General features: G+C 59.0%; 10 protein-coding genes across 10 annotated transcripts; 3 read left to right on the top strand and 7 right to left on the bottom strand.

The window, feature by feature from the left end:
- Positions 1 to 363: 363 nt before the first annotated feature.
- On the bottom strand, positions 364 to 1,906 carry THITE_61368 (uncharacterized protein). The gene is made up of 3 exons (XM_003656743.1): positions 1,559 to 1,906; positions 1,361 to 1,465; positions 364 to 1,297 (listed from the first exon to the last, which is right to left on the bottom strand). Exons 1-3 carry the CDS (start codon positions 1,889 to 1,891, stop codon positions 632 to 634), a joined length of 1,104 nt encoding a protein of 367 aa, XP_003656791.1. The 5' UTR covers positions 1,892 to 1,906; the 3' UTR covers positions 364 to 631.
- A 928-nt stretch (positions 1,907 to 2,834) lies between these two features.
- THITE_2171338 (uncharacterized protein) lies at positions 2,835 to 4,714 on the bottom strand. Its single transcript, XM_003656742.1, has 6 exons — positions 4,608 to 4,714; positions 4,339 to 4,552; positions 4,160 to 4,183; positions 4,031 to 4,087; positions 3,837 to 3,964; positions 2,835 to 3,776 (listed from the first exon to the last, which is right to left on the bottom strand). Exons 2-6 carry the CDS (start codon positions 4,374 to 4,376, stop codon positions 3,676 to 3,678), a joined length of 348 nt encoding a protein of 115 aa, XP_003656790.1. The 5' UTR covers positions 4,377 to 4,552; positions 4,608 to 4,714; the 3' UTR covers positions 2,835 to 3,675.
- Positions 4,715 to 5,293: 579 nt separating this feature from the next.
- Positions 5,294 to 6,992, top strand: THITE_2121915 (uncharacterized protein). Its single transcript, XM_003656741.1, has one exon. The coding sequence runs from the start codon at positions 6,092 to 6,094 to the stop codon at positions 6,518 to 6,520; it is 429 nt and encodes a 142-aa protein (XP_003656789.1). The 5' UTR covers positions 5,294 to 6,091; the 3' UTR covers positions 6,521 to 6,992.
- Positions 6,993 to 9,232, bottom strand: THITE_2121913 (uncharacterized protein). The gene is made up of 4 exons (XM_003656740.1): positions 8,975 to 9,232; positions 8,802 to 8,893; positions 8,632 to 8,746; positions 6,993 to 8,575 (listed from the first exon to the last, which is right to left on the bottom strand). Exons 1-4 carry the CDS (start codon positions 8,975 to 8,977, stop codon positions 7,466 to 7,468), a joined length of 1,320 nt encoding a protein of 439 aa, XP_003656788.1. The 5' UTR covers positions 8,978 to 9,232; the 3' UTR covers positions 6,993 to 7,465.
- A 46-nt stretch (positions 9,233 to 9,278) lies between these two features.
- Positions 9,279 to 11,386, top strand: THITE_2121911 (uncharacterized protein). The gene is made up of 4 exons (XM_003656739.1): positions 9,279 to 9,579; positions 9,656 to 9,707; positions 9,770 to 10,425; positions 10,503 to 11,386. The coding sequence occupies exons 1-4, from the start codon at positions 9,529 to 9,531 to the stop codon at positions 11,343 to 11,345; spliced, it is 1,602 nt and encodes a 533-aa protein (XP_003656787.1). The 5' UTR covers positions 9,279 to 9,528; the 3' UTR covers positions 11,346 to 11,386.
- Positions 11,387 to 11,883, bottom strand: THITE_2121909 (uncharacterized protein). The gene has a single exon (XM_003656738.1). It carries the CDS (start codon positions 11,877 to 11,879, stop codon positions 11,709 to 11,711), a length of 171 nt encoding a protein of 56 aa, XP_003656786.1. The 5' UTR covers positions 11,880 to 11,883; the 3' UTR covers positions 11,387 to 11,708.
- On the bottom strand, positions 11,880 to 15,114 carry THITE_2121908 (uncharacterized protein). The gene is made up of 3 exons (XM_003656737.1): positions 14,783 to 15,114; positions 12,688 to 14,666; positions 11,880 to 12,622 (listed from the first exon to the last, which is right to left on the bottom strand). The coding sequence occupies exons 1-3, from the start codon at positions 14,895 to 14,897 to the stop codon at positions 12,047 to 12,049; spliced, it is 2,670 nt and encodes an 889-aa protein (XP_003656785.1). The 5' UTR covers positions 14,898 to 15,114; the 3' UTR covers positions 11,880 to 12,046.
- Positions 15,115 to 16,243: 1,129 nt separating this feature from the next.
- THITE_2131921 (uncharacterized protein) lies at positions 16,244 to 17,051 on the top strand (the record flags this gene model as incomplete). Its single annotated transcript, XM_003656736.1, has 3 exons — positions 16,244 to 16,355; positions 16,437 to 16,591; positions 16,707 to 17,051. The coding sequence occupies 3 exons, from the start codon at positions 16,244 to 16,246 to the stop codon at positions 17,049 to 17,051; spliced, it is 612 nt and encodes a 203-aa protein (XP_003656784.1).
- Positions 17,052 to 17,199: 148 nt separating this feature from the next.
- Positions 17,200 to 18,867, bottom strand: THITE_2121905 (uncharacterized protein). Its single transcript, XM_003656735.1, has 3 exons — positions 18,705 to 18,867; positions 18,400 to 18,651; positions 17,200 to 18,337 (listed from the first exon to the last, which is right to left on the bottom strand). The coding sequence occupies exons 2-3, from the start codon at positions 18,520 to 18,522 to the stop codon at positions 17,435 to 17,437; spliced, it is 1,026 nt and encodes a 341-aa protein (XP_003656783.1). The 5' UTR covers positions 18,523 to 18,651; positions 18,705 to 18,867; the 3' UTR covers positions 17,200 to 17,434.
- Positions 18,868 to 19,748: 881 nt separating this feature from the next.
- On the bottom strand, positions 19,749 to 22,305 carry THITE_2121904 (uncharacterized protein). The gene has a single exon (XM_003656734.1). The coding sequence runs from the start codon at positions 22,145 to 22,147 to the stop codon at positions 19,991 to 19,993; it is 2,157 nt and encodes a 718-aa protein (XP_003656782.1). The 5' UTR covers positions 22,148 to 22,305; the 3' UTR covers positions 19,749 to 19,990.
- Between the last annotated feature and the right edge of the window lie 494 nt (positions 22,306 to 22,799).

Below are 22,799 nucleotides of genomic sequence, written 5' to 3'. Positions count from 1 at the left end.
TGAAGGACCTGTCTACCCCTGCTGCCATGTCTGAGTTGTCAATGTCATGTCTGCTGTCCTGCTAATGTGTCTTGCCACCTCCTGTCGTGTGTGACCTCGCTTCACCCCCTCGAGGCACGGCGTAAACTAGGTAAGCCTCTGTATAATCCCCTGGGTGGCAATTTGAAGGAGACCGCAGTCAGGTAAATCTCACTCGGGTTGCCTATCGGGTGTAGACAGCAACTACGGCGTTGTCACGTTGGAGTGAGTGAGAGGAAAGATGGGACGGAGGTTGGGGGTGGAAAGCGCAAGGCAGGATGAGGTAGACGCGGGCCGTCAATCTTGGAGATGCACGCCAGGTCATCTCGACCTAGCCAACAGAATGAAAATGTGCGGAGTATATTCCCGACACCGCTGTGTTCAACCCAAACAAACTCCCTGTATGTCGGTCAAGTGATATAGCTAGGCCCATGAACCTCTAAGAACCCGAACCCAATGCGTGTATGTAACAATGGATGACACCACAAGGGATGATGTGAACACAGAAGACAATAATGCGCCCATGTCAACGCCAACACAGAAGAACTCCTCAACCAAATCACCCAGCGCAATGAACAAACAACCAAAACACCCTGAGAGACCCAACAAGCGCTCACTCGGTCGGAAGCAGCTCCTTCGGCAGCGTCCCTCTGCTCGAGACGGCGCTCGAGCCGCTGCCAATCACCGTTTGGCTGTCGCCGTCCACCGCCGGATCGTACTCGACATCACGACTGGACAGCCCGGCCGCCGAGTCCCGCGGCGCCTGACGCAAATGTGCACCCTTTCCAGCTCTATCCACAGTCTTGCTTGCGTCTTCATCCACCGCCTCGCCCTCGTCATCACTCTCATCCGTCTCTGTACTGCCCAGCTCCTCGTAGACGACCGTCTCGCCCGAGCCAGCCTCGCCGTCGGCGGCGAGAGCCTCCTGTTTCTTGATGTAGGAATCGATGATGTAGTACTGCAGAGCATTCATGATGAGCGGGAACAGCATCATGACGAAGACGATCTGCAGCTTCTCGTTGCCCTCGGTCCAGCCCAGCGCCCAGTCGCCGATGTGCGGCAGCCAGGGCAGCATCATGAAGATCACCAGCACGCAGAACTTCATGCCCATCAGGCCGCAGAAGTAGATGATGCTCTGCTTCAACCACCACCACGCGTTGGGCGGGCTGCCGTAGTTGCCGCTCTGTATCGACTCGGGCGGCTGCCCGAGCGGCGTGAAGGCCACGAGGCGCGTGAGCACCCTCACGATGACGATCAATATCGGAATGCCGATAGTAGTCTGTCCCAGGCATGTCAGCCCCGAACCCACCCTCTAAAAGCCACAAACAGGGGCCGCACTCACATCGATAGCCAAATTCAACAGGTAAAACGAGCACGGATTCGGCACATACACCCCGCCGTCGTCGCCGCTGTTGCTGCCGCCGCCGCTGCCACTTCCGTCCCCCCCCTCCGCCCCCCTGCTCCCCAACGCCATCATACCCAGCCGCACCCCAACCTCCAGCGCCCGCCTGACCACCACCGCGGCACCACCGACGACCACCGGGTTCACGCGCAGATTGAACCGGCCGCTGGTCAGCATGGACATGAACACGTTGGCGGCGTGCACCAGCACGCTGCCAAACACCTGCTTGGAGACGTCGAACCACCAGATCCGGACGGGCCGCTGCGGGCGCTCGCGCCAGCGCTTGTACACGAGCGAGAGCAGCGCCAGCGCGCCGAGCGCGAGCTGCACCAGGATGGCGAACGAGCCGAGCAGGCGGCACTCGGTGGGCCTGCCGTCGCCGCCGCCGTCGGTGGGGGACCCCGGGTACGGGCCGGCCGGCGTAGGAGAGGTGGTGGGGGATGCGGTTGGGGAGGGGGTCGGTGTCGTCATGGTGACGGTGACTGCGATGGTGTCGGCGGCGGCGGCGGCGGCGGGGGTGTGGGTGGGAGCGGGGAAGGAATCTCCTCCGCCTGGAGCTGCGGCCACTGCGAGGTTTGAGTCCGGCTTCGGAGAGAGGGAAGGGTCGACGCGGGGACGCAGAGAGGGCAGACTCGATGCTGCTACCGTTGCCACGGAGAAGGCTGCGACATCGGGAGAGGCGGCGACGGCTGGCGAGAGGTTGAGGTTGAGGTTGGGGTTGATTGCAGGTAGCAGCATTTACCAGCTGTTGGCGGAGCTAGGTCGTTGGCATCGGGAGGGAGAGCTTTGTGTGTTTGTGTGCGTTTCGTTTGAGCAAGATGGGAAAAGGGGCAACAGTGGTCCTGTGCGCGACACACGGGCACGGGTGTCTTGGAGTGTTTCACCTGGCTGAATCAAGGGTTCCGCTTCGTTGGGCCGGCCGCAAGTGCAAGTTGACTACCTACGGAATAACGTTAACGATGTCTCGGCTAGTTAATAGTCACTTGGCGATCTCTTTCACATCCAATGTCCGACTTGCGCCTGCGTGTCGATTGAATGTGTCCAAAAAAAATGAATACGAAGAAAAAGCAAGTGTGACCTAGAAGCGAAGCAGAAACGAAAAGGGACCGTTGCGGAGGACAGCTGCCTGGCGCCTGAATGGGAAGAATGGATGCTTGGCGGAAGGCGCAGATGAGAAGGCGGCAATGCCACGAGGTCATCGCAGCAGCCGACATCTCTGCATCTCCTGCTATTGGTCGCTTGCACGATACAGAAAGGATACGGAGGTACGGATGACCCACCCATTTGTGGCCCAGCAGTGTACCGATTACATGTGCCTTGAACAGAGACTTGAGTCCAGCATCTCGAGTGGAGAGGAACGGAAATAATACCGCTCGAGCCAGTTCTTTCCCCCCAAGATCCTGCGTTTAATCCTGTAGCCAACCTTCCTACGCATTGGAAGTCCCTATCAATTCACGCAAATGTGAGAGGCAACTACGCTCCGGCTTGAAGATGGAGCCGCATGATCGAGGCTCCACATCGCCTGAACAGAACATGCGGCCGAGGAATCGAGCGCCTCAGATACGCAGCGAAGAACGAAGAACGACCAGAGACAGTTGCAGAGCTGTTGTGGCTGTAAGAATAGAAAGGTCGCTGTCGAATACCACTGCATTCCTCCATAAAAGTAGCTTGCTCCCATGCCCGCGTGTCTGCGAGCGTTCAATCTGTGTCCCATGCCAATCCGCAAGCCGTAAGGCAGCGGAGAGAAAACCTCTGGCGACAGAAACGGCATCAATTGTGCTGCTCATGTGGAAGAAAAACCAAGACCCGTCAATAGCAAACTCCATCCCCAACCACCCACTAAACCTCATCTCCCGCAGCCGGGAGTCACACCGTCAAACAAAAAGATGCGTGAACCGAATGAGCGAACTCGCTGGTTTGAGTGGAGTGGCAGGCCCAGCCAGGGCGGAATCCGTTTGCATCTGCTCCGAAAGCCACCGTTGTTGGTACACCGAAGTTGTTTAAGATTGAAAGCGCCGGTAGCAATGAACTTGTCGCGTCTAGGCGCACTCTGGCACGGTGGGAAGCAACTTGCGCACGAAGTGAGGCATCTTCCGTGCGTACGTGGCGATATCCGGCCTGCCCTTCTTGAGAATCGACTTTGGCGTGCTCGACGCCGAAGCCGCCTTGGTCGCGGAGGGAGGAGATGTCGGAGAAGACGGGCCTCCAGACAATTTGCTTTGACTCTGAGGGCTGTCCGCAGGCCCGTCTAACTGTCAATCGATCCCATGCTGTTTCTTGAGGCGCTCTAAATTCTCCTTGCGGGCGTCCAGGTCCTCTTTTGTTCGGGCCATCTTGTCGGGCTGGTGGTATAGTACTGCACGAACAGTTAGCCGCCGCGCCGCGATGCGCGGGACAGGAGTCGACCTAAACGTACCGACAAGGTAACGGTTCTGGAAGTTGTAGCCGTTCAGCTTGTCGCACGCCTGCTTCGCATCCATCACGTCCTCATAGACGACGAAGGCGGTGCCCTTGGTGTTGCTCGCAATGCCCTGTCGAACCTGCCTATATCCTTTGTGTAAGCGCGAGATCTGCGAGGTGGGGGAGCTCATGCGAGCGTTATTGACATACCGGATGGGCCCGTACTTCCCGAACAGGTCGAACAACTCCTCAGGAGTGACGTTGTAGCTGGGCGAAGGTCAGGACACGGCGCTGGCTTTTGAAGGCTCGTAGAAAACGGTCAACAGGGGAGGAACACACCTTAGATTCTTTACGAACAAAGCTCTGACCGTCAAGGATGCACAGGTTAGCCAAGCTGTCACGATGCAGCGATGCAGAACGGAGATGACGCAGCTCGGGCGAGCCTCCGGTGCGGTCGGAAGCGGCCGGGTGGAGAACGAGATGAGGCCAGCAGTCTCAAAGCCAGAGCGCAAACTCACCGATTTACCTCCGGGCCAAGTTTGTTGGCTCGACTCATATCTCAATGTCGATTCCGGGAATGCTCGACACGGGTATTTCGATGGGTTCTGGAATATTGAAGTCGATGGGCGATGCGGGTCGCGAGTCGCGGGTCGCGGGTGCAAGCGTGCGATGGTTGATTGTCAGAGGAGGAGAGAGCTTGCCGTTGAAGAGCGAACGGGCAGGAGGTGGGGCCTCTCCATTATCAGTCTAGCGCAGCCACGTGATAGTGGGCATCATTCCGACTCACGTTCGGGCGCTGGCAAGGCTGGGGCACGCAACCGCGGAAAATCATCATTGGATATGGGATAATCACGCAGTACTTCCATGCTCTTGTGTCGACTGCGAAGAATACCTACAGTACGGATTACACATCAAGGTACATAGGCAAGCTGGAGACACGATAGGTCCTCTGCTGGAGCAGGCACACGTATCAGAGTTACATTCCAGGTTCAGAGTCGAGATCCTTGGCAATTGCTTGGCCCCGTGGTAGTTACTCCGTAGGTGGCCGTGTTGTAACGTTATCCGTTGTTCAGGTACCAGGTAACAACCGCTTCAGCAAGTGCTACTGTGCAGTATGGGTATCCGATCCGTCCAACCGAATCTCTCTGTGCACTCCACGACTCCGTGCACAGGGATGAGGCAACTACCTATTGTTCACCTGTTCGAGGTAAGGTATTCAGCAATTTGAGTTGACAGCAAAGTGCTGCGTTGGGCCACCCAAGCCGGAACATTGTGTCTGGCCAGGCAACCACCTGATAATGACCAAATAATCGATCTTTAATCTTCATTCTCGAGCACCAGGCTGATTGCTAGACGCTCGTAATGCTCCTCTGTTGCGGGTTCAACGTCATTAAAACTGAACGAATTAATCCGTACTTCGCAGGTAAGGTAGTGTAGGTATCGTTAGGTAGGTACCAGGTAATTACGGTGGTAGTTACCCCTTTAGGTAATGTTCGTTAATAAGTGATTGCTCAGGTAGTAAGCCCTCCACGGCCCAGCGGTGGAGCAGCTCGGTGCCAGGGCCACGCTGAGCAAGGACCCCAATTTCGAGTCCCTGCGGCGCTTGACACGACCTACCCCCAAGCCCTTGCCAGGGCAACACAGTGAAGGAGTCCAGCGGGACGGAAACCTGGAGTGACAGGCAACTTCGCGCCGCCGACTGGACACCTGCCTTTCGACATCCTGCGGTACCAAAGAAACAACGCTTACACCGTGAAAATACTCGAGTAACCCCTCCGACCTGTTCCTACAGCCTCCAAGCTGAGCATCGCCGCCAACACGCCCCTTCGCAAATACTCGTCGACCATGCCGTCGGTGGCCCAGAAATTGCCGACCGCTCAGCTGTCTAAAAAGCGGAGGCGAGACGACGAGAGTCATCCGAGCCTCTCGTATGCGGCCCTTCTCGCGAAAGCCACGACTCCCTGCGCTGACTGTCCCGTCGCCAGCTCCGACACCCTCGGCGACGAGTCTCACGTCGTCTCTTCGTCTCAACTTTTCGACCATGGCGGCCTTTCTCAGCACTACCAGGCCCATCCCCCAGCCATCCGAAAGACCATTCCCCTACCACCCGGCAAGCGGCAAAAGGCATTGGCCGGGAGAGACGCAGGAGCGGATGAAGGAGCAATGCCACAGTCACAGCACCGCCACCCAACCAAGGAAAACGCCCGGGGAGAAGAAGAAGCACCGGAGCACAGCGCCCGACCAGCAGTTCATCCCGCCACCGCCGCCCCGATGAGCCGATGCCACATCTGCTCGCGCCGGCCGAGCAAGAAATCCGATCTCGATTCGTTCGCCGACTGCCAGGGCTGTGGCCGGCGGACCTGCTTCGTGTGCATGCGCGAGTGCCTCGGCTGGGGAGGACCCGGCGTGCAGCTCGAAACCTACCCGACGCCCTTCTCTCCCGCCGCCGGCCTGGACCCAGCGGACGTTTCCTTCACCATGCTCGACGTCGACGCCGACGTCGAGGAGTACCCCCCAGCGCCGGCGCCGCCAGCGGCTTCTTCCGAGCAGAGAAAGCAGCAGGGGCCGGGACAGGGACGGGACCAAGGGTGGACAGGAGGAGGGGGCCACCGGCAGGTGGTCTGCAGTCGGTGCTGTGTGGAGAAGGGACCGGATGGCGACGTCGTCTGTCTGGGGTGTCTGCCGTTTGTCGAGAGCTGAAAAGCCCAGCAGCCAGTTTGACAAGATGGTTGTGTGCCTATGCGCGGCATACACTGTCGGGTCTATCAGACTCGGCAGGTCCCGGCGCTGCCCCAACCCCTCGGCGCACCTTTTCCGGATGGTCAAGAGATACTCGAGGACGGGTGCGCCAAGCCCACGACGGAGGCTCGGGACTTGTGTGTCGACGCTTCGCCGGATGACCTAGCGCGCGTCGAGGATGTGAGAAACGAGCTCGACGCTCGGGGAAAAGTCTGGGACTCTCCCGTCATCGAAACCGACAGACGACACTTGGGGTCGTTGTTGATCCATCCTGTCGAGCAATCCCGAGCGGTGGCTGGGTGAAGGAGAAGGAAAGGGCCGAGTGATCCTCGGCCTGTCTAGGATAATCTGTGAACACGCCTTGGGAGAAGAGGGTGACAGTTCGCGGGAGAGAGCGGATTGTCGGGGAGACAGGCACTAAGGGGGCACGAGCTGTCGGTAGCTATGCAGCTCCCTCGGTCTTACACAGTATTGACCAACCCTGTTAGCGGATAAGCAAATATGGGGTAGCCATGCATAGCTGGTCGTCACTACAGGGGGGCTTATGTTTATTTTGGCATGCAGTTCGACATAGAGATGGTGTTGATCAGAGGCCGGGCAAGCATTCAGAGACGTCACGGCGAAAGCGTACCGTTGAGGCAGCACTAGCAGCTGTGCATAATCTTAGCCAGGGCACATCTTGTCGGGCATTAACGAAATCGCCAACGGTTTGGCGAACAGAGCGAGCGATAGGGAGTGTCTAGCAGGAATTATCACGGGTTTGCATGTAGCAGACAGCAATTGATCAACAAATCCACCGCGCTTGCAGTCGTTCTCATGCTTCCGCGTATTTACCATCATTGGGACTGCTGCCAGCTTGCAATGGATGAGGCTCTATTCGTACATGCATGAGAAACGAAACCGGCTCTAGTTGTACTGCGCGTACGCAGCAGTCGAGTTGAACTTCAGATTGCCTTTGATGACCTTGTCGACGGCGCTCAGGAAGTCCTTCTCGGTCGCCACCTTCCTCCGCGCGCGGATGGCGAACATGCCGGCCTCGGTGCACACGCTGCGCAGCTCGGCGCCGGTGGCGTTCGGGCACAGTCGCGAGATGAGCTCCCACCGGATGTCGCGCTCGACCGACATGCTCTTGGCGTGGATGCGCAAGATGTTGGCGCGGCCCTCGAGGTCGGGCAGGGAGAACTCGATCTTGCGGTCGATACGACCCGGCCTCATAAGGGCAGGATCGAGCGTCGACGGCCGGTTCGTCGCGAACATGACCTTGATATTGCCGCGCGCGTCGAAGCCATCCAGCTGCGTGATGAGCTCCAACATCGTCCTCTGCACCTCGTTGTCGCCTCCTGCGCCATCGTCGAAGCGGGCGCCACCGATAGCGTCGATCTCGTCGAAGAAGATGATGCAGGCCTTCTTGGTCCGGGCCATCTCGAAGAGCTCGCGGACCATCCTCGCGCCCTCGCCCACGTACTTCTGGACAAGCTCGCTGCCGATGACGCGGATGAAGGTGGCGTCTGTCCGGTTGGCCACGGCGCGTGCGCAGAGGGTCTTGCCGGTACCAGGAGGGCCGTAGAGCAGCGCGCCCTTCGGGGGATCAATGCCCAGGTTGCTGAAGCGCTCGGGCGACAGCAGCGGCATCTCGACGACCTCGCGCAGCTTCTCCACTTGCTCCTTGCAGCCGCCCACGTCGCCGTACGTGACGTCGGGCTTCTCCTCGACCGTCATCATGGTCACGCTCGCGTCGATCTTGGGTGGGAGCGGGAGGAGGATCTGGTACTTGTTCCGATCGACACCGACGCGCATCCCCTCCTCGATATCTGTCGGACTGACGCGATCGCCGAGCTGGACGACAAACTTGGCGATTTGCTTGACGTTGATGACATACTTGCTCTTGGACTCGTCCTTCTCGTCCGGGATGATCTTGGTGCACCGCGCTACCTGAAGCGGTTGCTCTTCCGACATCCGTTGGCGATCAGCGGCAACGTCCCAGAGGTGCGGCGGTGCGAGTCCGGTGTCTGACTCCTGTTGGCGCCAAGTCAGTCGCGATACCCTCCCTGTCTCAGAGCAAGACGGCCTACTTTCACGCCGATCTTCTCATCTACGCTCTGCTGCTTCTCCTTTATCTGCTGTTCGAGCTTCTTGATGGCGGCTCCATAGGGCGCGGCACCATATGTCTTGAGAACTTGAATATCCCTTTTTGTTGTCAGTTCCGAGCCGGGGCTGCCGGCGGCGATGTTGGGCGACCGACTCATCTGATAATGGTGTGATCTTCTTCTCCTCTATCTCGTCGTCCGCGAAATTTTTCCTGTACTTCTCCCAGTTTTGACCCGTGGCGGAAGGCTGCGCAAAGTCAGCATGTCAGGAGCAGTGGTTGTACAAACAGCGGCAACTTTCAAGGGCGCCGTGTTGGACGGGGCGTACCATGATGACGACGGGGCAGGACGCCGAAGGATTGCTGGATAGCCGCACGAATTTCGCTGGATGTCGCAAGATGCGAAGGGCAAGTTGGGGCCTGCGATCGCCACAGAGTTGTTGTGGTGGCGCTTGCGGTCACGGCGGCTGGATGTGGATGGATGATGTTGACGATGGGTTGGAGGCGGCTAACGTGAACGTGGGTAATAGACGATGGACTGCAAAAGAAGCTGTTCCGTAATCCATGCTGCCTTGGGCCCAGAGCTCTGCGAGGCTGAAAGCCGCCAAACTAACAGGAAAGTTGAGTTAGTCCCAAAGCGGCTAGCAGTGCCGGGCAACCTGGCCCCGCCTGCAGCACGCCCGGGCCACACAGTCCAGGGGGGCGCCCGCAGTCGGGTTGCAGCGTCCGACTGAAAAAAAGCCGTCCCACCTTTGCAGTTCCGTATTTGGAGGGGGAGCTGCCTGGAAGTCGACAGAACGGAACCACACAGCTTGGTTGTCCTGCACAATAAGCGCCCTCCTCGCCGATTTTCCCGACAAAACAAATCCACAAGAGTCTGAAGATGGCGACCGCGACACAGACCAGTGGAGGGGGTGGGAATGCGGCGTTCAGGGTATGTACACACACCACCTCCTTGATGCCCGCCGCCGCAGCGGAGCTGTTGCCGACTGACTCCGCGATCGATGCAGGACAAGGAGAAGCCGCTGGCTGTCCGGTCCGCGAACATCGTCGCCGCCAGAGGTATGCAGCACAGACCCAGGAACCGCATGCAACTCGGTGGGGTGGGGGCTGACCAGCTGCAGCCGTCGCCGACGCCATCAGGACATCGCTGGGCCCGCGGGGCATGGACAAGATGATTCGCAGCGGCAAGGGCGAGACCACAATCACCAACGACGGCAGCACAATGCTCCAGAAAATGTCCGTCATGCACCCGACAGCCAAGATGCTCGTCCAACTGTCCAACGCCCAAGACGTCGAAGCTGGTGACGGCACAACCTCGGTGGTGGTGATCTGCGGCAGCCTGCTGGGTGCTGCCGACCGGTTACTGTCCAAGGGCATCCACCCCTCCGTCATCTCCGAGTCGTTCCAGAGGGCCGCCGCGGCCGCCGTCCAGGTCCTCCACGACATGTCACAACCCATCGCCCTCACAGATACCGCCTCTCTCCTCCAGGCGGCAAACACATCCCTCTCCTCCAAGATCGTCTCACAGTACTCGAACCTCCTCGGCCCCATGGCCGTGAACGCAGTCACCAAGACGATCGACCTCAAGACGGCGGACAATGTCGATCTCAAAAACATCCGCATCATCAAGAAGGTCGGCGGGACGATAGAGGACAGCGAGCTGGTGGACGGCCTGGTCTTGACACAACCCGTAATCAAGAGCGCAGGGGGGCCGGTACGGATGGAAAAGGCCAAGATCGGCCTGATCCAGTTCCAGCTGAGCCCGCCCAAGCCTGACGTATGCTTGCCCCGATTTCGCTCCTGGAAATCAAGCAGTTCACATCACATACACATGACTAACTGTGCCATTCTTAGATGGAAAACACCATCTCGGTCAACGACTACCGGCAAATGGACAAGATTGTCAAGGAGGAGCGCATGTACCTGCTGAACATGGTCAAGAAGATCAAGAAGGCCAAGTGCAACGTCCTCCTCATCCAAAAGTCCATCCTCCGCGACGCCGTCAACGACCTCTCGCTGCACTTCCTCCAGCGCCTTGGCATCCTAGCCGTCAAGGACATCGAGCGCGACGAAGTCGAGTTCATCTGCAAGTCGACCGGGTGCAAGCCCATCGCCGACATCGACAGCTTCACCGAGGACAAGCTGGGCTCGGCCGACCTCGTCGAGGAGGTCCAGAGCTCCGGCAGCCGCATGGTCAAGGTGACCGGGACCAAGTCGGCCGGCAAGACCGTCTCGGTGGTCGTGCGCGGCGCCAACAGCCTGATCCTGGACGAGGCCGAGCGCTCGCTGCACGACGCGCTCTGCGTGGTGCGCTGCCTGGTCAAGAAGAAGGCGCTCATCGCGGGCGGCGGCGCGCCCGAGATCGAGATTGCCTCGCAGCTGGGCAAGCAGGCCCGCGCGCTGACCGGCACCGAGGCCATCTGCTGGAAGGCCTTCGCCGACGCCATGGAGGTCATCCCGACCACGCTGGCCGAGAACGCCGGGCTCAACAGCATCAAGGTCGTCACCGACCTGCGCCACCGCCACGAGCTGGGCGAGAAGAACGCCGGCGTCAGCATCAAGAGCGGCGGCGTCAACTCCAACATCGCCAAGGAGAACGTCCTGCAGCCGCTGCTCGTCAGCACGAGCGCCATCGAGCTCGCCGCCGAGACGGTCAAGATGATCCTGCGCATCGATGATATTGCGCTGAGCAGGTAAAAAGAGGGACCCGAAGGGGAAGAGGGATGGGCGGAGGGGAGAGAAAAGAAAGAAGGGGGATGCTTTGGGATGGGACTGCATATCACGGCTCGCACAAACCACAACAGGGAGCAAAAATATACCTGTATGAGTGAATGATAGTCTGGGATGTTGTCGACAATGGTAGAATCGGCTCAGTCCAGCATACAACTGTGCGACGCTGGCCTGCCCTGGAGTCCTGGCGTGATCCGTATGCCCGTTGTGCCTTACAGTGTATTGCCATCACAAATAGAGTAGTCGGTGGCGTCAAGGATAGGTGAACACCTCCAATTTCTCGAGGCGAAACGTCTCCTGGGGAGCTGAGGAGACAGTGAGTAGCAACGCTCATATCGCAGACGAAAATGAAGACTCGTCATTCAGCAGCTGTGTGAGGTATTGCGCCGGCATACTCCAGTGGTGAATAACCCCAATGCCCTTCTCAATTCGCTGCACGTGGGACCCATACTCGTACAAAGAGAAAAGGGGAAAAAAGAGTAAGCAACCCCTCAAAGGCATAGCCGCAAGCACCAGAAGCCACTGTGTTTAGCACCATCCCCTCCGTGCAGGCTCAGGAAAGGTATAGAGCTCTCCCCAACGAAGCTTGTGCCGAGCACTAGCAATCTCCATTCTGGCGACAACGCAGCAGCTTCATGTCTCGTTCCCCCACCCAGCGCAACCTCCAGTTAGTAGTTCAGCTCGCCGCCGCCGCCGCCCGACACCTGATCGAGGTCCTCGTAGCTCTTGAGCGTCCGGCCCTGGACCGCCTCGCGCGGACCCACAGCCGCGCCGCCGGCGCCATCGCCCCAACGGTTCGCAGGGCCAGCACGACCGCGTCCGCCGCCCATCGGGCCGCCAATACCATCACCTCCGCCGCCGTAGCGAGGATTCGCGCGGCGGTCGTACGGAGTAGCGCGATTCTGGAATCGGCTGCCGCCGCCTCCCGAACCGGCACCGCCGCCGCGGCGGATGGGGCCGGGTCCACCGCCGCCACGCTCGTCGCCGGGAGGGGCGGCGGCGTGCCACCCGGCTGCGGCGCCCAAGGGGTTGGCGCCGCCCATCATGTTGGGCGGGAACATGGCCATGGGGAAGCTGGGGAAGTTGAGCATGCTGTTCATGGCGTAGTTCTGGAGGTTAAAGCCTCGCGGGGTCCCCGTCGGCTGTTGCCCGTTGGGCTGCGGGAAGTGCCCATTGGAGTTTGCGTCTGTGCGGGACGGTGCGATGTGCGAGGGGTCCATAACGTAGGCGTTAATCAACTCAAACTGCGGTTCCTCCCGTTAGCCTGAAATGGATCACAGGGTCCAAAAGCAAAAAGAGCGAGTCTCACCTCTTCCTTGAGCTTGTCCAGCCACTCGGTGTGGCGCTTCTCGACGTGCTTCCGCCAGAAATGCTCCTCCTTGAACAACTTGGTGCACTCGGGGACCTTGCAGCGCCACTTGTGCTCATCCTCCTGCTTGACATGTTTTGTGAGCTCGTCATTCACGGCGTCCTCGACGGGCTTTCCGCCCAGCTTCCGGATGTCCACCGTCTCGGGGTGCAGGATCTGGTTGATCTTGTCCTCGAAGGTCTTGACCCAGTTGTACGCCCGTTGGAGCTGTTGCTCGGCCTTGGATGACGCGCGGAACTTGCGCTCCTCCTCGGGCGCCTCGCCCTCCTCGACATCTTCCGCGTCCTTACGCTTCTTGGATGGGAAGGGCTCGCCGTTGGCGCTCGCCTGAGCCACGGCTTTGGCGGCCGAGGACAGAGTGCTCCTCGGTCTCCGGAGATGGCCGCCGGGACATTTCCGAGTCAGTTCGTGGACCGAGTCGCTCTCAAAGACGCAGAAGAAGCAGAAGTTGAAGACGCGACGAAGGTACTCAATCGTCAGGTCGAGCCGTTTCTTCGTGGCCAAGAGATCTATGTCGTCAACTTCGTCATCCACCACTCCCTCCTCTTCCTCCTCATCGCCTTCTGCTGCGACGGAATCCTCCCCATCCTCGCGCTCGACATCCATGGACTCGTCGAGCCCAATGGTCCTCTCTTTCTTCGGCTTCTTGGCGGGAGAGATGGGGACGGCGGGCTGGAGCTTTCCCTCAAGACGAAGTTTATCGACATGCTCTTCGATTTGAAGGGCGGCATTGAAATCCGACCCGAAGTCGCTCTCAAATTTGCCGATCAGTTCTGTAGCCAGCTGGAGATCTTTACGAATGCGGTCTGGAGCAGAGAAGAGATCCCAGAGCGCCTTCTTCCTTGGGTGGGTAGGGGGATTATGGACGCCGACGTGGCAGGTGAAGTCGCCGCGCTGCTCATCCTTGACGGTCTTTCCGTTGATAGCTTCAAGAGCCTTCTCGGCAGTGGAGACTGGAGCAGCGGCCTTGAACTCGCCGTCCTCTCCCTCCTTGTCCTCCTCCGCGACTGGGGGCTCTGGGGCAGGATGCAACATAATCCAGCCAATTCGATGATAGCGCTTGCTCGGGTTGGGATCGCTCAGCGACAGCCACTTGAAGCCGCCCTCTCCCTCGCCGAGATGCTCCTTGCAAAAAGCCTCCAGATTTTGGCGGCTGACAGACGGCGCAATTGTCTTGATGAGCAGGGTCGGCTGGTCCAAGCTGTCGTCTCTGAACTCAGTAGGGTTGGCGGGCACCAGGTCGCCCACGCCAAGAACCTCATTTGCGGCGGTGGCTTCGCCCTCCTCCTTTTCGACCACGCCGCCAGCCCCGTTACTCTCACTCTTGGGGATGCCTTCGAGGGAGAAGTCGTCAAAGACGCCAGCTGCGAGGTCTTGTTCCCAGCGGGCGTATGCGCCGCGGCGCACCTCATTCAGCTGCTGGCGGAGAGCGTCGCGGACTTCGGGCACATAGCGCTCCCTGAACCACTGTTCATCTTTGTGCTGCTTGACAAATGTCTGGGCCATTTTTGCCTGGAGCTCCTCCTTGTATGCGTCGTAGGCAGCTTGGATCTTAGCCTTCTCCTTCTCTCGCTCCTCCTGGGCCTCACGGGGGCCGCGAATACGCTCAGGTTCGCGTCGCCGACCTGTCCTCAGCCGTTCCTTCTCCTCCTTGATTCTCTCGTTCGTTCTCCACCACTCGCCGAACCACGAAAAGCCGACCTGATACGGCAACTTGAGCGGATCCGGAAGAGGATTGGTCAGGGCTTGTGGCGGCGTTGAGTCCTGGCCGGGCACGTAACGGTCGATGTTCAGGTGGGGGGAGCGACGACCGCGGTCGTCCCGATCGCGAGTCCCGGCATACTCATCGCGACCTCGTCCTCTCGGCTCGTAGCGATCGAGAAGTGGAGATCTCGACCGACGTCGGACGCGGTCGGTACCTAGCAGGGGATGTAAGCGGAGGAATAGGTCAGAGGGCGGGCGAGATAGGGAGCATCGGCTAAGGCGATAAAGCTAAACAGGTAAGGAAAGGGCGGCAAGCCCTATGGAGACGCACCAGGAGATCTGCTGCGGTAGAAGCTGTCCCCTCTCTCATCCTTGATCCTCACATCGTCACGGCTGGTCCAGCGGTCGCCAGGCGAGCGGGCCGAGTCGCGGTAGTACGAGTCCATGGCAGGCAGAGCAATCGTATTATTCCGGCGACATCAACTCCTGTTGTCTCAGAAACATGCGGCGGTTCGCCAAGTGCTGCGGACTAGGATGCGGCGCAGGAGCGGGGAGGAAGCAAGGAGAGCGGTGGGAAGCCCGCGAGAAGGACGCCCGTTTTGACGTGGGGTCTGCAGAGCGGTCTGCAAGACCTGTTTGCCGCTTGCTAGGTAATGCCAGAAATCGGGAGGTTGATTGCTTGCGGATAAACTCTGTTTGGCGACATGATTGCGGTTAGAAAGCGACGGTTCTCGGCGCGGGCGGGGACAGCAAAGATATGGGAGAAGCGGGCTCGGGGTGAGGAATGATTGGAGGCGGGTCAAGACTGGAAGTAAGATGCACGGCGCAGGGTGAGGGCACCAAATGAATGAATGAAGAAGGCGAGGGTGCGACAGAGGGCTCAGGAGGTCAGCAGGAGGCTGCGTCGGTGGCGGCGACGATGCAGGGGCGTGGATGTGGACGTGGACGGGGGTTGGTGCGGAGGAAAGTGAGAATGAGTGAGGTGAGGCTGACGAGACAAGAACAAGCGGGTGCTCAAAGGCGAAGCGCAGTCGCCAAACTGCAACTCCACACGCCAGGAGCAGAGAACTGGGGCATGGGACCAACAAGGATGGGCAAGAAGAAGCGGAAGAGAAAGGGCAAACGAACAATTGGATGGCGTCGGGCGGGAGCGACAATGAGCCCAAGACGCAGAGGTGCAGGCTGATGCGCGTTCAAGTTGGCGGGAATCGTGACGGGGCGTGGAGTTGCTGGAATTGAACAATGGGCAGCTGGGTCCAGGTCCCACAGCTAACTCCAGTGCCCGTCCGCAGCCGGGCCGGGTGGCTGGGCAGAGTCACGTGCAGCTAGGTAGCTACCTAGTTGGTTAACTTCCGTGGTTTGTCACAGCACCGCTCCATTGCGCATCTGGAATACAACTACGGAATACATCCGTATGAATCCGCCGTGACCCCGTATTGTAAAGCAGAAAGCATGATTAGGACATGCATTTTGGTGCGTTCCAATCAACCCACAATATATCCCGTGGGCAGACCAAGACAGGTACCTCTAGGTACTGTTTCCGCTTGGAAGAATCACCCATGGTACTGGTTCCGGCGCCCGACTTCCAGACAGGGCATAAGGTATGGAAATCTTCGACTACCTCTACAGTAGCGTACCTGGTAGCCATGTCGTCATAGTTCCGTCGCGGGGTCCTGCGCTTCAGCTTCAACATCCGGGCCTCCCTTTGTAGAGTTCTAGCTTTCCGGCAGTAATAAACCACCTCGTTCAATTGCCAATCCACCAACCAACCGCCCACTGGGATAGCACAAGCATGACGACTTACATACCCTCGCTCACCCTCCCAGATGCCGTCTTCAACAGCCTGCCGGCCTCGGTGCTGCTGCCGGTGGCCTTGGGGACGGCAGTAGGCTTCAGCACGAGACGTACGTCAAGCCTCTCTGAACCCCAGCATTAACATTCGCAACAGCCACACTTGCTCTAACACCGCAGATGGTACGCTGCAGCCGACAGCAGCCACCGCGAATCCCTCACGCTCAAGCAGCCCCCCTTCCGCCCACCCGCCAGCGTCTTCCCGCCCGTGTGGACCGCCCTGTACGGGATCATGGGCTACGCGGCGCACCGCGCCGTGCACCTGGGCACCTCGGCCCTCAACACGACCGTAACTCAAACCCACCCCATCCTCCCCCCTTCCTTCCCTCACCCCTCTTGAATAACCGACCTGCTCGCTCAAACCAACCACAGCTACTAACAAACAACCACTACACCAAACAAAGGAAACCATCTCAGCCGCCCGCCACGGCGCGACGCTCTACACGATCCAGCTCGGCCTCAACCTGGCCTGGATGCCGCTCTTCTACGGGCTCAACCGGCCGGCGCTGGCGACGGCCGACGCGGCGGCGCTGCTGGGCCTCAACGCCTACCTGGCCTGGCTGTGGGGCTCGTGGGTCGACGGCGCCGCCGGCTGGCTGCTGGCGCCGTACGTGGCCTGGCTCGGGTTCGCGACCTACCTGTCGGCGGCGACGGGCCATCTGAACGGCTGGGACCTGAGTCCCATGCTTGGCCCGGGTGGTGGGGGTGCTGGTGGTGGTGGTGAGGCGGAGGGGAAGAAGAAGGCTTGATTGAATTGAGATGGCTGTCGAAAGCCGGGTGTCTGTCCTTGGTGATGATGATGTCGTTGTTGTTGTTTGTCTATGTATGTGTAGTAGTTCCCATGTGTGAGGAAAGCATCTCCGTATATGCAGTCATGCGTGTTTTGAGCGTTCCCTCTCCGCCGCTGCTGAGTATCCTTTTTTTTCCCATGTGTCTTGTTTTGTCTTTAGATGGTGAGCCAGCTCCCTCGCCCAAACGCCCTGCTGATGATTGAAAGAGACAAAATGCTCCCCCGTCCCCGTCCCCGTCCCCGTCCCCGTCTATGCCTCAACCGAATTCTCCCCAACCAGTTTATGGAAAACGCCGAGAACAAAGCCGGAGGTCACCCCCTTTTTGAACCCCGCTCCCTCCCTCATTGCATGGGAAAATACTTCTTCAACCCATCATAGACCATGAAAATAAACGCCGAGCTCGGCACCGACCTGAGCACGGTGATGCCGCACCCGCGATAGAACCCCCTCAGGCCAGCCTGCTTCCACAACGCCGCCGTCTCGGCGGCAAACGTCCTCTGCTGCGCCGCGCCCTCGCCGATCGGCGTGGTCTGCATCCTCGACTTGACCGTGTCGGCGGGGAAGAAGAGGAAGTTGTACGTCATGCCGGCCGACGCGCCCGCGACGGCCTGCTGCCACAGCGGCAGCGGAGTGTCGGGGCTGGCCGCGCGCCGCCTGTCCTCGTCCGTGCGCGCGGCCCGCACGTTCCACTCGCGCATCAGCTTGGTGACGGTCTCCTTGGACCCGAACCAGGCGGCGCAGCCGCCCGACTCGCGGATCAGCGTGCCCAGCTGGCCGTGCCAGAAGCCGAGCAGCCCTTGGTGGCGCCACACGTCTCGGATGACGGGCAACGGCCGGAGCGGCGCGCGCACCGCGCCGCCCTCGGTCGTCTCGGGCACCTGGATCTTGCACTTGACCAGCTCGACGGGCGTCAGGATGAACGAGGTCATGGCGCCCGAGAAGGCGCCCGTCATCCACAGGGCCGAGAGCGGCAGCGGCTGGTCGCGCGGCGAGTAGCCCGACGCGTAGACGGCGGCGCGGCCGAGGCGCTCCCAGAAGAAGAGGCTGCTGTTCTCGAGGGCCGCGCCGACGAGCGGCGCCGAGATGCCCCGGTACAAGCCGAGGAAGCCGTCGGCGCGGATGGACTGGCGGAAGCAGTCAAGAGGCCCCTTGTATTGCAGTGGGAGGTGGTCGGGCTGTGACTGAAGGCGCACTTTGACCGTGTCGAATGGATATTCGATGTACTTGCCAACGATGCCGGCGATCTGCAGGGCGAGTTAGGAGAGAAGATGGGAGGGAATTCACGGGGGACAGGCGGGATGCTCACGGAGCCGTAGAGGATATCTTCGATCGCCTCCATCGCCGCGGTCCTGTGCTTGAGCGGCACCGCTGACGAGGTTGTCTCGGAAAGGGGCTTGAGGCAGCCTTGTTGTGTGGTTGCCGGCTCCATGACGGCTTGATCTCGGGTGAAAGAGACGGTGAGCTGCCCAGGATGGCTCCCGACCGGTACGGAGACCGGCCGTCAGGTCCCAATCAAGTCGTTTGTCGATCTTGGCGTTTCGTGCGCTTTCCGAAGTGACTGCTCCCTCTGTGAGCCCGGGACGGGGCGTGCCGCAGAAAGCAAACACGCACAGCAGCGGGGCTATTTTCAACAAACAATGACGAAACCGGGAATGAAACCTGAGGTGTCGTTTGCAGTGAAAGGACAGCCCAACAGTATCCAATTCAGTCCACACACGTATGGCGCCGCTCGGAGTGACTTCGTCTCAGGTCACCGCTCAATGCCTGCTCAACGGGGAGCGGGGAGAGGGCGTCGGCCACCTAGAATGACTTCTGCCCTGGCGAGCGAAGCAGCAGCGCAGGCGCGGCGGCGGTCTGGCGGCACCGAGTAGCCCTCGGCTGTTTAAGGGACGTTCTCGAGACCGTCGGCACCTCGCCTTACGAGTAAGGTCTCAGGAAAAGACCTCACATCATAGGGCTTGGGGACAGACAGCCTCGTCCTCGGTGGGAAAGCCGGCCAAAAATCAGCTCAAAGACATGGCCATGATGGCGGTTGCAGTGGGTGACACTGTCACAACCACTGTGCGTCAGCGGTGGGCCGAAAATTTTGGACCGCGGCCGGCTCTCGGCGGGTGGATGCGACAAGGGTTCCCTGCCTTGATTTTGACATCACTGTGTTTTATGGCAGTGGCGTCAAGGAGGGGCATCTGCTGCGTCAACATCACATCGACCGAGTACTTTACCTGAGGGACCTCATCGCGAAAGTTGCAGCTCTCACCGTTGGTCAAAGTCGAGAGAACCCCGATGGCAGATATGCGCGCTATTTTCCCGAATTGGATCATCCAGCTCGGGGATTAGCCATAAACAGTTCCTGCATTGATCGCCGCAGCAACCCCGCAGTCAACAGGCACCCTGAGCTTGCTTCAAGAGCACTGCCAAGCTTAGCGTTGCAGTTTGTAGAGCCAAAATAATATGTGCTTCCTATGGGAGCCAAGAAAGAACAATGCATATGCAAGACGACGGTGCAAGTTGGGGCTGAGAGCAGGCACGCTAGCCAGTCTTTTTTTTTTTTTTTCTTATCTTTTTTATTTTATTTTATTTTTTATTTTTTATTTTCTTTATTTTTTCTTTTTTTCTTTATTTTTTTTTTCTTTTTTTCTTTATTTTTTTCTTTTTTTATTTTTTTCTTTTTTCTTTATTTTTTTTTTTCTTTTTTTTCTTTTTTTTTCTTTTCTTTTCTTTTCTTTTTTTCTTTTTCTTTTTTTTTCCAACTTACTCCTTACTGTCCTTGGAACGGAGTACGAGACGGACAAGCTGCAAGGTCACACTGTTGCCATCAATAACACACCTTAGTCTTCAAGTGCCTTGGAAGAATGCTTTGTACAAAATGTACAGTGGACAGCCACCCTGGCATCCTTTCACTGCCACGACCCTCCCTTCCCAGCGAACCCGCCGCTTTCCTCCAGCTTCTTCCCGCCGCCGCCGCGCATCGGCTTCGACTGCGCGGCCTCGTGCCGCCGCAGCTCCTCGGGTACCTTCGAGATGGACGACTTGGAGATGATCTGCCGCAGGTCGTACATGACATCGGCGTCCTCGTTGCCGAGGAACGTGATGGCCACACCGCTCTTGCCCGCGCGACCGGTACGGCCGATGCGGTGGGTGTACGCCTCGATGCTCGACGGCATGTTGAAGTTGACGACCAGCGACACATCCGGCACGTCGATACCACGGCCGGCCAGATCCGTCGCGACGAGGATGCTCGATTGGCCGTTCCGCAGCGACGCCAGCGACGCTTCACGCTGCTCTTGCGTCTTGCTGCCGTGCAGGGTGACCGTAGAGTAGCCCCAGGATTTGATGTCCTTGGCCACCATTTCGCAGTTGCGCTTGATGTTGACAAAGACGATGATGGGCGGCTTGAACTGCCCGGAGTTGAGGATCTCCTGCAGCCGCCGCTTCCGCTTGTCCTCGCCGGCAATGAACTCGACGCGCTGCTCGACCGTGTCGACCGCCTCGCCGGCGTTGCCGATGGTCACGATGGCCGGCCGCCGGAGATACTTCTTGGCGATTTTCTCCACTAGCGGCGGCATGGTCGCCGTGTACATCATCGTCTGTCGGTACCGGTCTTTCCCGCCTAGATAGCGGCTCATCAACTGCGGGTTCTCTGCATCCTCCGTGTCCGGCTTCTCGTTGGTTACCGGGAGCGCGTCGAGAATCTTGGTTAGGGGCTCCTCGAAGCCCTGGTCAATCATGCGGTCTGCTTCATCCATGATGATGTAGCAGCACTGTGAGAAGACAAGCAGGCGCCTCTCGAGGCAGTCGACCAGACGGCCCGGCGTCGCCACAATGATCTCGGCGCCATTGCGGAGCGCAAATGCTTGCTCCTCCAGCGAGTGACCGCCGACAATGCTGACCACGGTGAAGCCCAGAGGGTCGGCGAATTTCCTAGCTTCTGTTTCGATCTGCTGCACCAGTTCTCGAGTTGGCGCGAGGATAAGGGCATATGGCCCGTCGTTCTTGTTGTCCTCTGTAAGAGGGGGAAGCTCGGAGATGTATACGAGAAGCGGCAATAGAAAGGCGGCCGTCTTTCCGGAACCGGTCACAGCCACGCCAATCAAGTCGCGCGCCTGCAGAGCGATCGGTATGGCAGCCCGCTGGATCGGAGTTGGCTCGTCGTAGCCGACGCTGTGGACGATTTCGAGCAGCCGGCGTGGAAGATTCGACTCCTGCCAGCTCCGCATCGGATTCGGGATGGCGCCGCCCTTGGTGGCGATGCCAAAGTTCTCCTTGAAGATGCGCCAATCGCGCTCCTTCATGTCCTCTAGCTTCTTCTCGGACCAGTGCTTGCCTAGATTTTTGCGCTCTGCCGCTTGTTTGGCACGCTCATGCTGTTCCAGAAGTTGCCTCGCCCGCTGCTCTCCGGTCTCTGGGTCGCCGCGCCGGATAAGTTCCGCTTTGCGGCGCACCAGCTCATCGTCGTTTTCGTAGCCCGCAAGCCTGATCAGCGGATCGGGGCGTTCGGCATAGATGGGGTCGTAGGGTCTGCTGGTGTCATCATCGGGGTCCCAGTCGAAGTTGAACTTGTTCGCTGCCGTTCGCCTCCTCTTCTTCTTGACGGAGAAGGTAGACTGGTTGACTTCGGGGCCCATATACCGCGCCTTCAGCGCCGCCGCATCGTTCCGTTCCATCTCTGCCCGCTTCTCGTCGTCGTCGCTTGGCCGGCCACGCTTTCCACTTGTACGATACTCGCCGCCATCGCCAGGCTGGCGCATAGCCTTGGGGCCGGTCGGTATTTCAGCCGTAGGCCTTGCGCCGCGAATCCCGTTGACACCGTTGACACCGTTGGTTCCGTTGGTTCCATTTAGCCCATTTACGCCGTTTGAGGATTTCCTTGATAGCGCTTGCTCGCGTTCCCTGCGTTCCTCCTCCTCCTTGGCCGCCTTCTCGGCTGCCAGCCGCTCGCGCTCCTTCTTTGGGATGAACCGGGGTTTCGCTGCGGCGGCTTTCTCAGCCTCCCGCTGGCGCAGCAGGGCCGGCAGGTCGGGCGGGAGAACGCGTTGTCTGTGATTTTGCTCCATGACGCGGGCGCTTTCGGGTGTGGAGGGTGCGTAGATGGAGGGCGAACGTGTTTGTGGAGAGGCGCAACCGATGGCGGAGCCGTCGCTGTTGTCGCTGGTGTTGCTGTTGCAACGGAATGGCGTCCGGTTACACTTTCTCGGGAACCTGCTCGAATGTACGAAACACTGTGTGCTTACTGTGTACGTCACTACCCGAGTACCTTAGCGGGAAACTGTAGCAAATTGTAAGCCTGGTACAGGTCGTCGTTAAAGAGGTCCCGCCAAGACTAATTTCGGAGACTGCCGCGTACAAGTAATTACAAATTGCCAAGGATGAGCAGGACCGCCACGACTTAGAGCAACATCAACAATGTTAAACCGCGAAGACTCGCAACAACAACTTCACAATACCTCAACCAAATCGAAAAAAAAGAAAACGAGGATAACCCGTACCCTAACTATAACCCATATCCTAACCTTAACCTAGATCTTAACTAGCGGGGGGCTAGCGCTGCCCCCCGTACCCCTAGCGAACTAACCTTTGGCAATAGAGCAAACGCCTTAGCGATAGTGGCTATGTAATAACGTTGTAAAAACATAGCCGACAATTGGCCGAAATTAGTCTTGGCGGGACCTCTTTAACGTCTACCCTGGTACAGGGTCCTAAGCCTAG

Source organism: Thermothielavioides terrestris, chromosome 5 (genome assembly GCF_000226115.1).
Source record: "Thermothielavioides terrestris NRRL 8126 chromosome 5, complete sequence".
Classification (NCBI taxonomy): domain Eukaryota; kingdom Fungi; phylum Ascomycota; class Sordariomycetes; order Sordariales; family Chaetomiaceae; genus Thermothielavioides; species Thermothielavioides terrestris.
The sequence above is the reverse complement of the archived record's forward strand: the minus strand, read 5'-3'. Positions and strand labels throughout refer to the sequence as shown.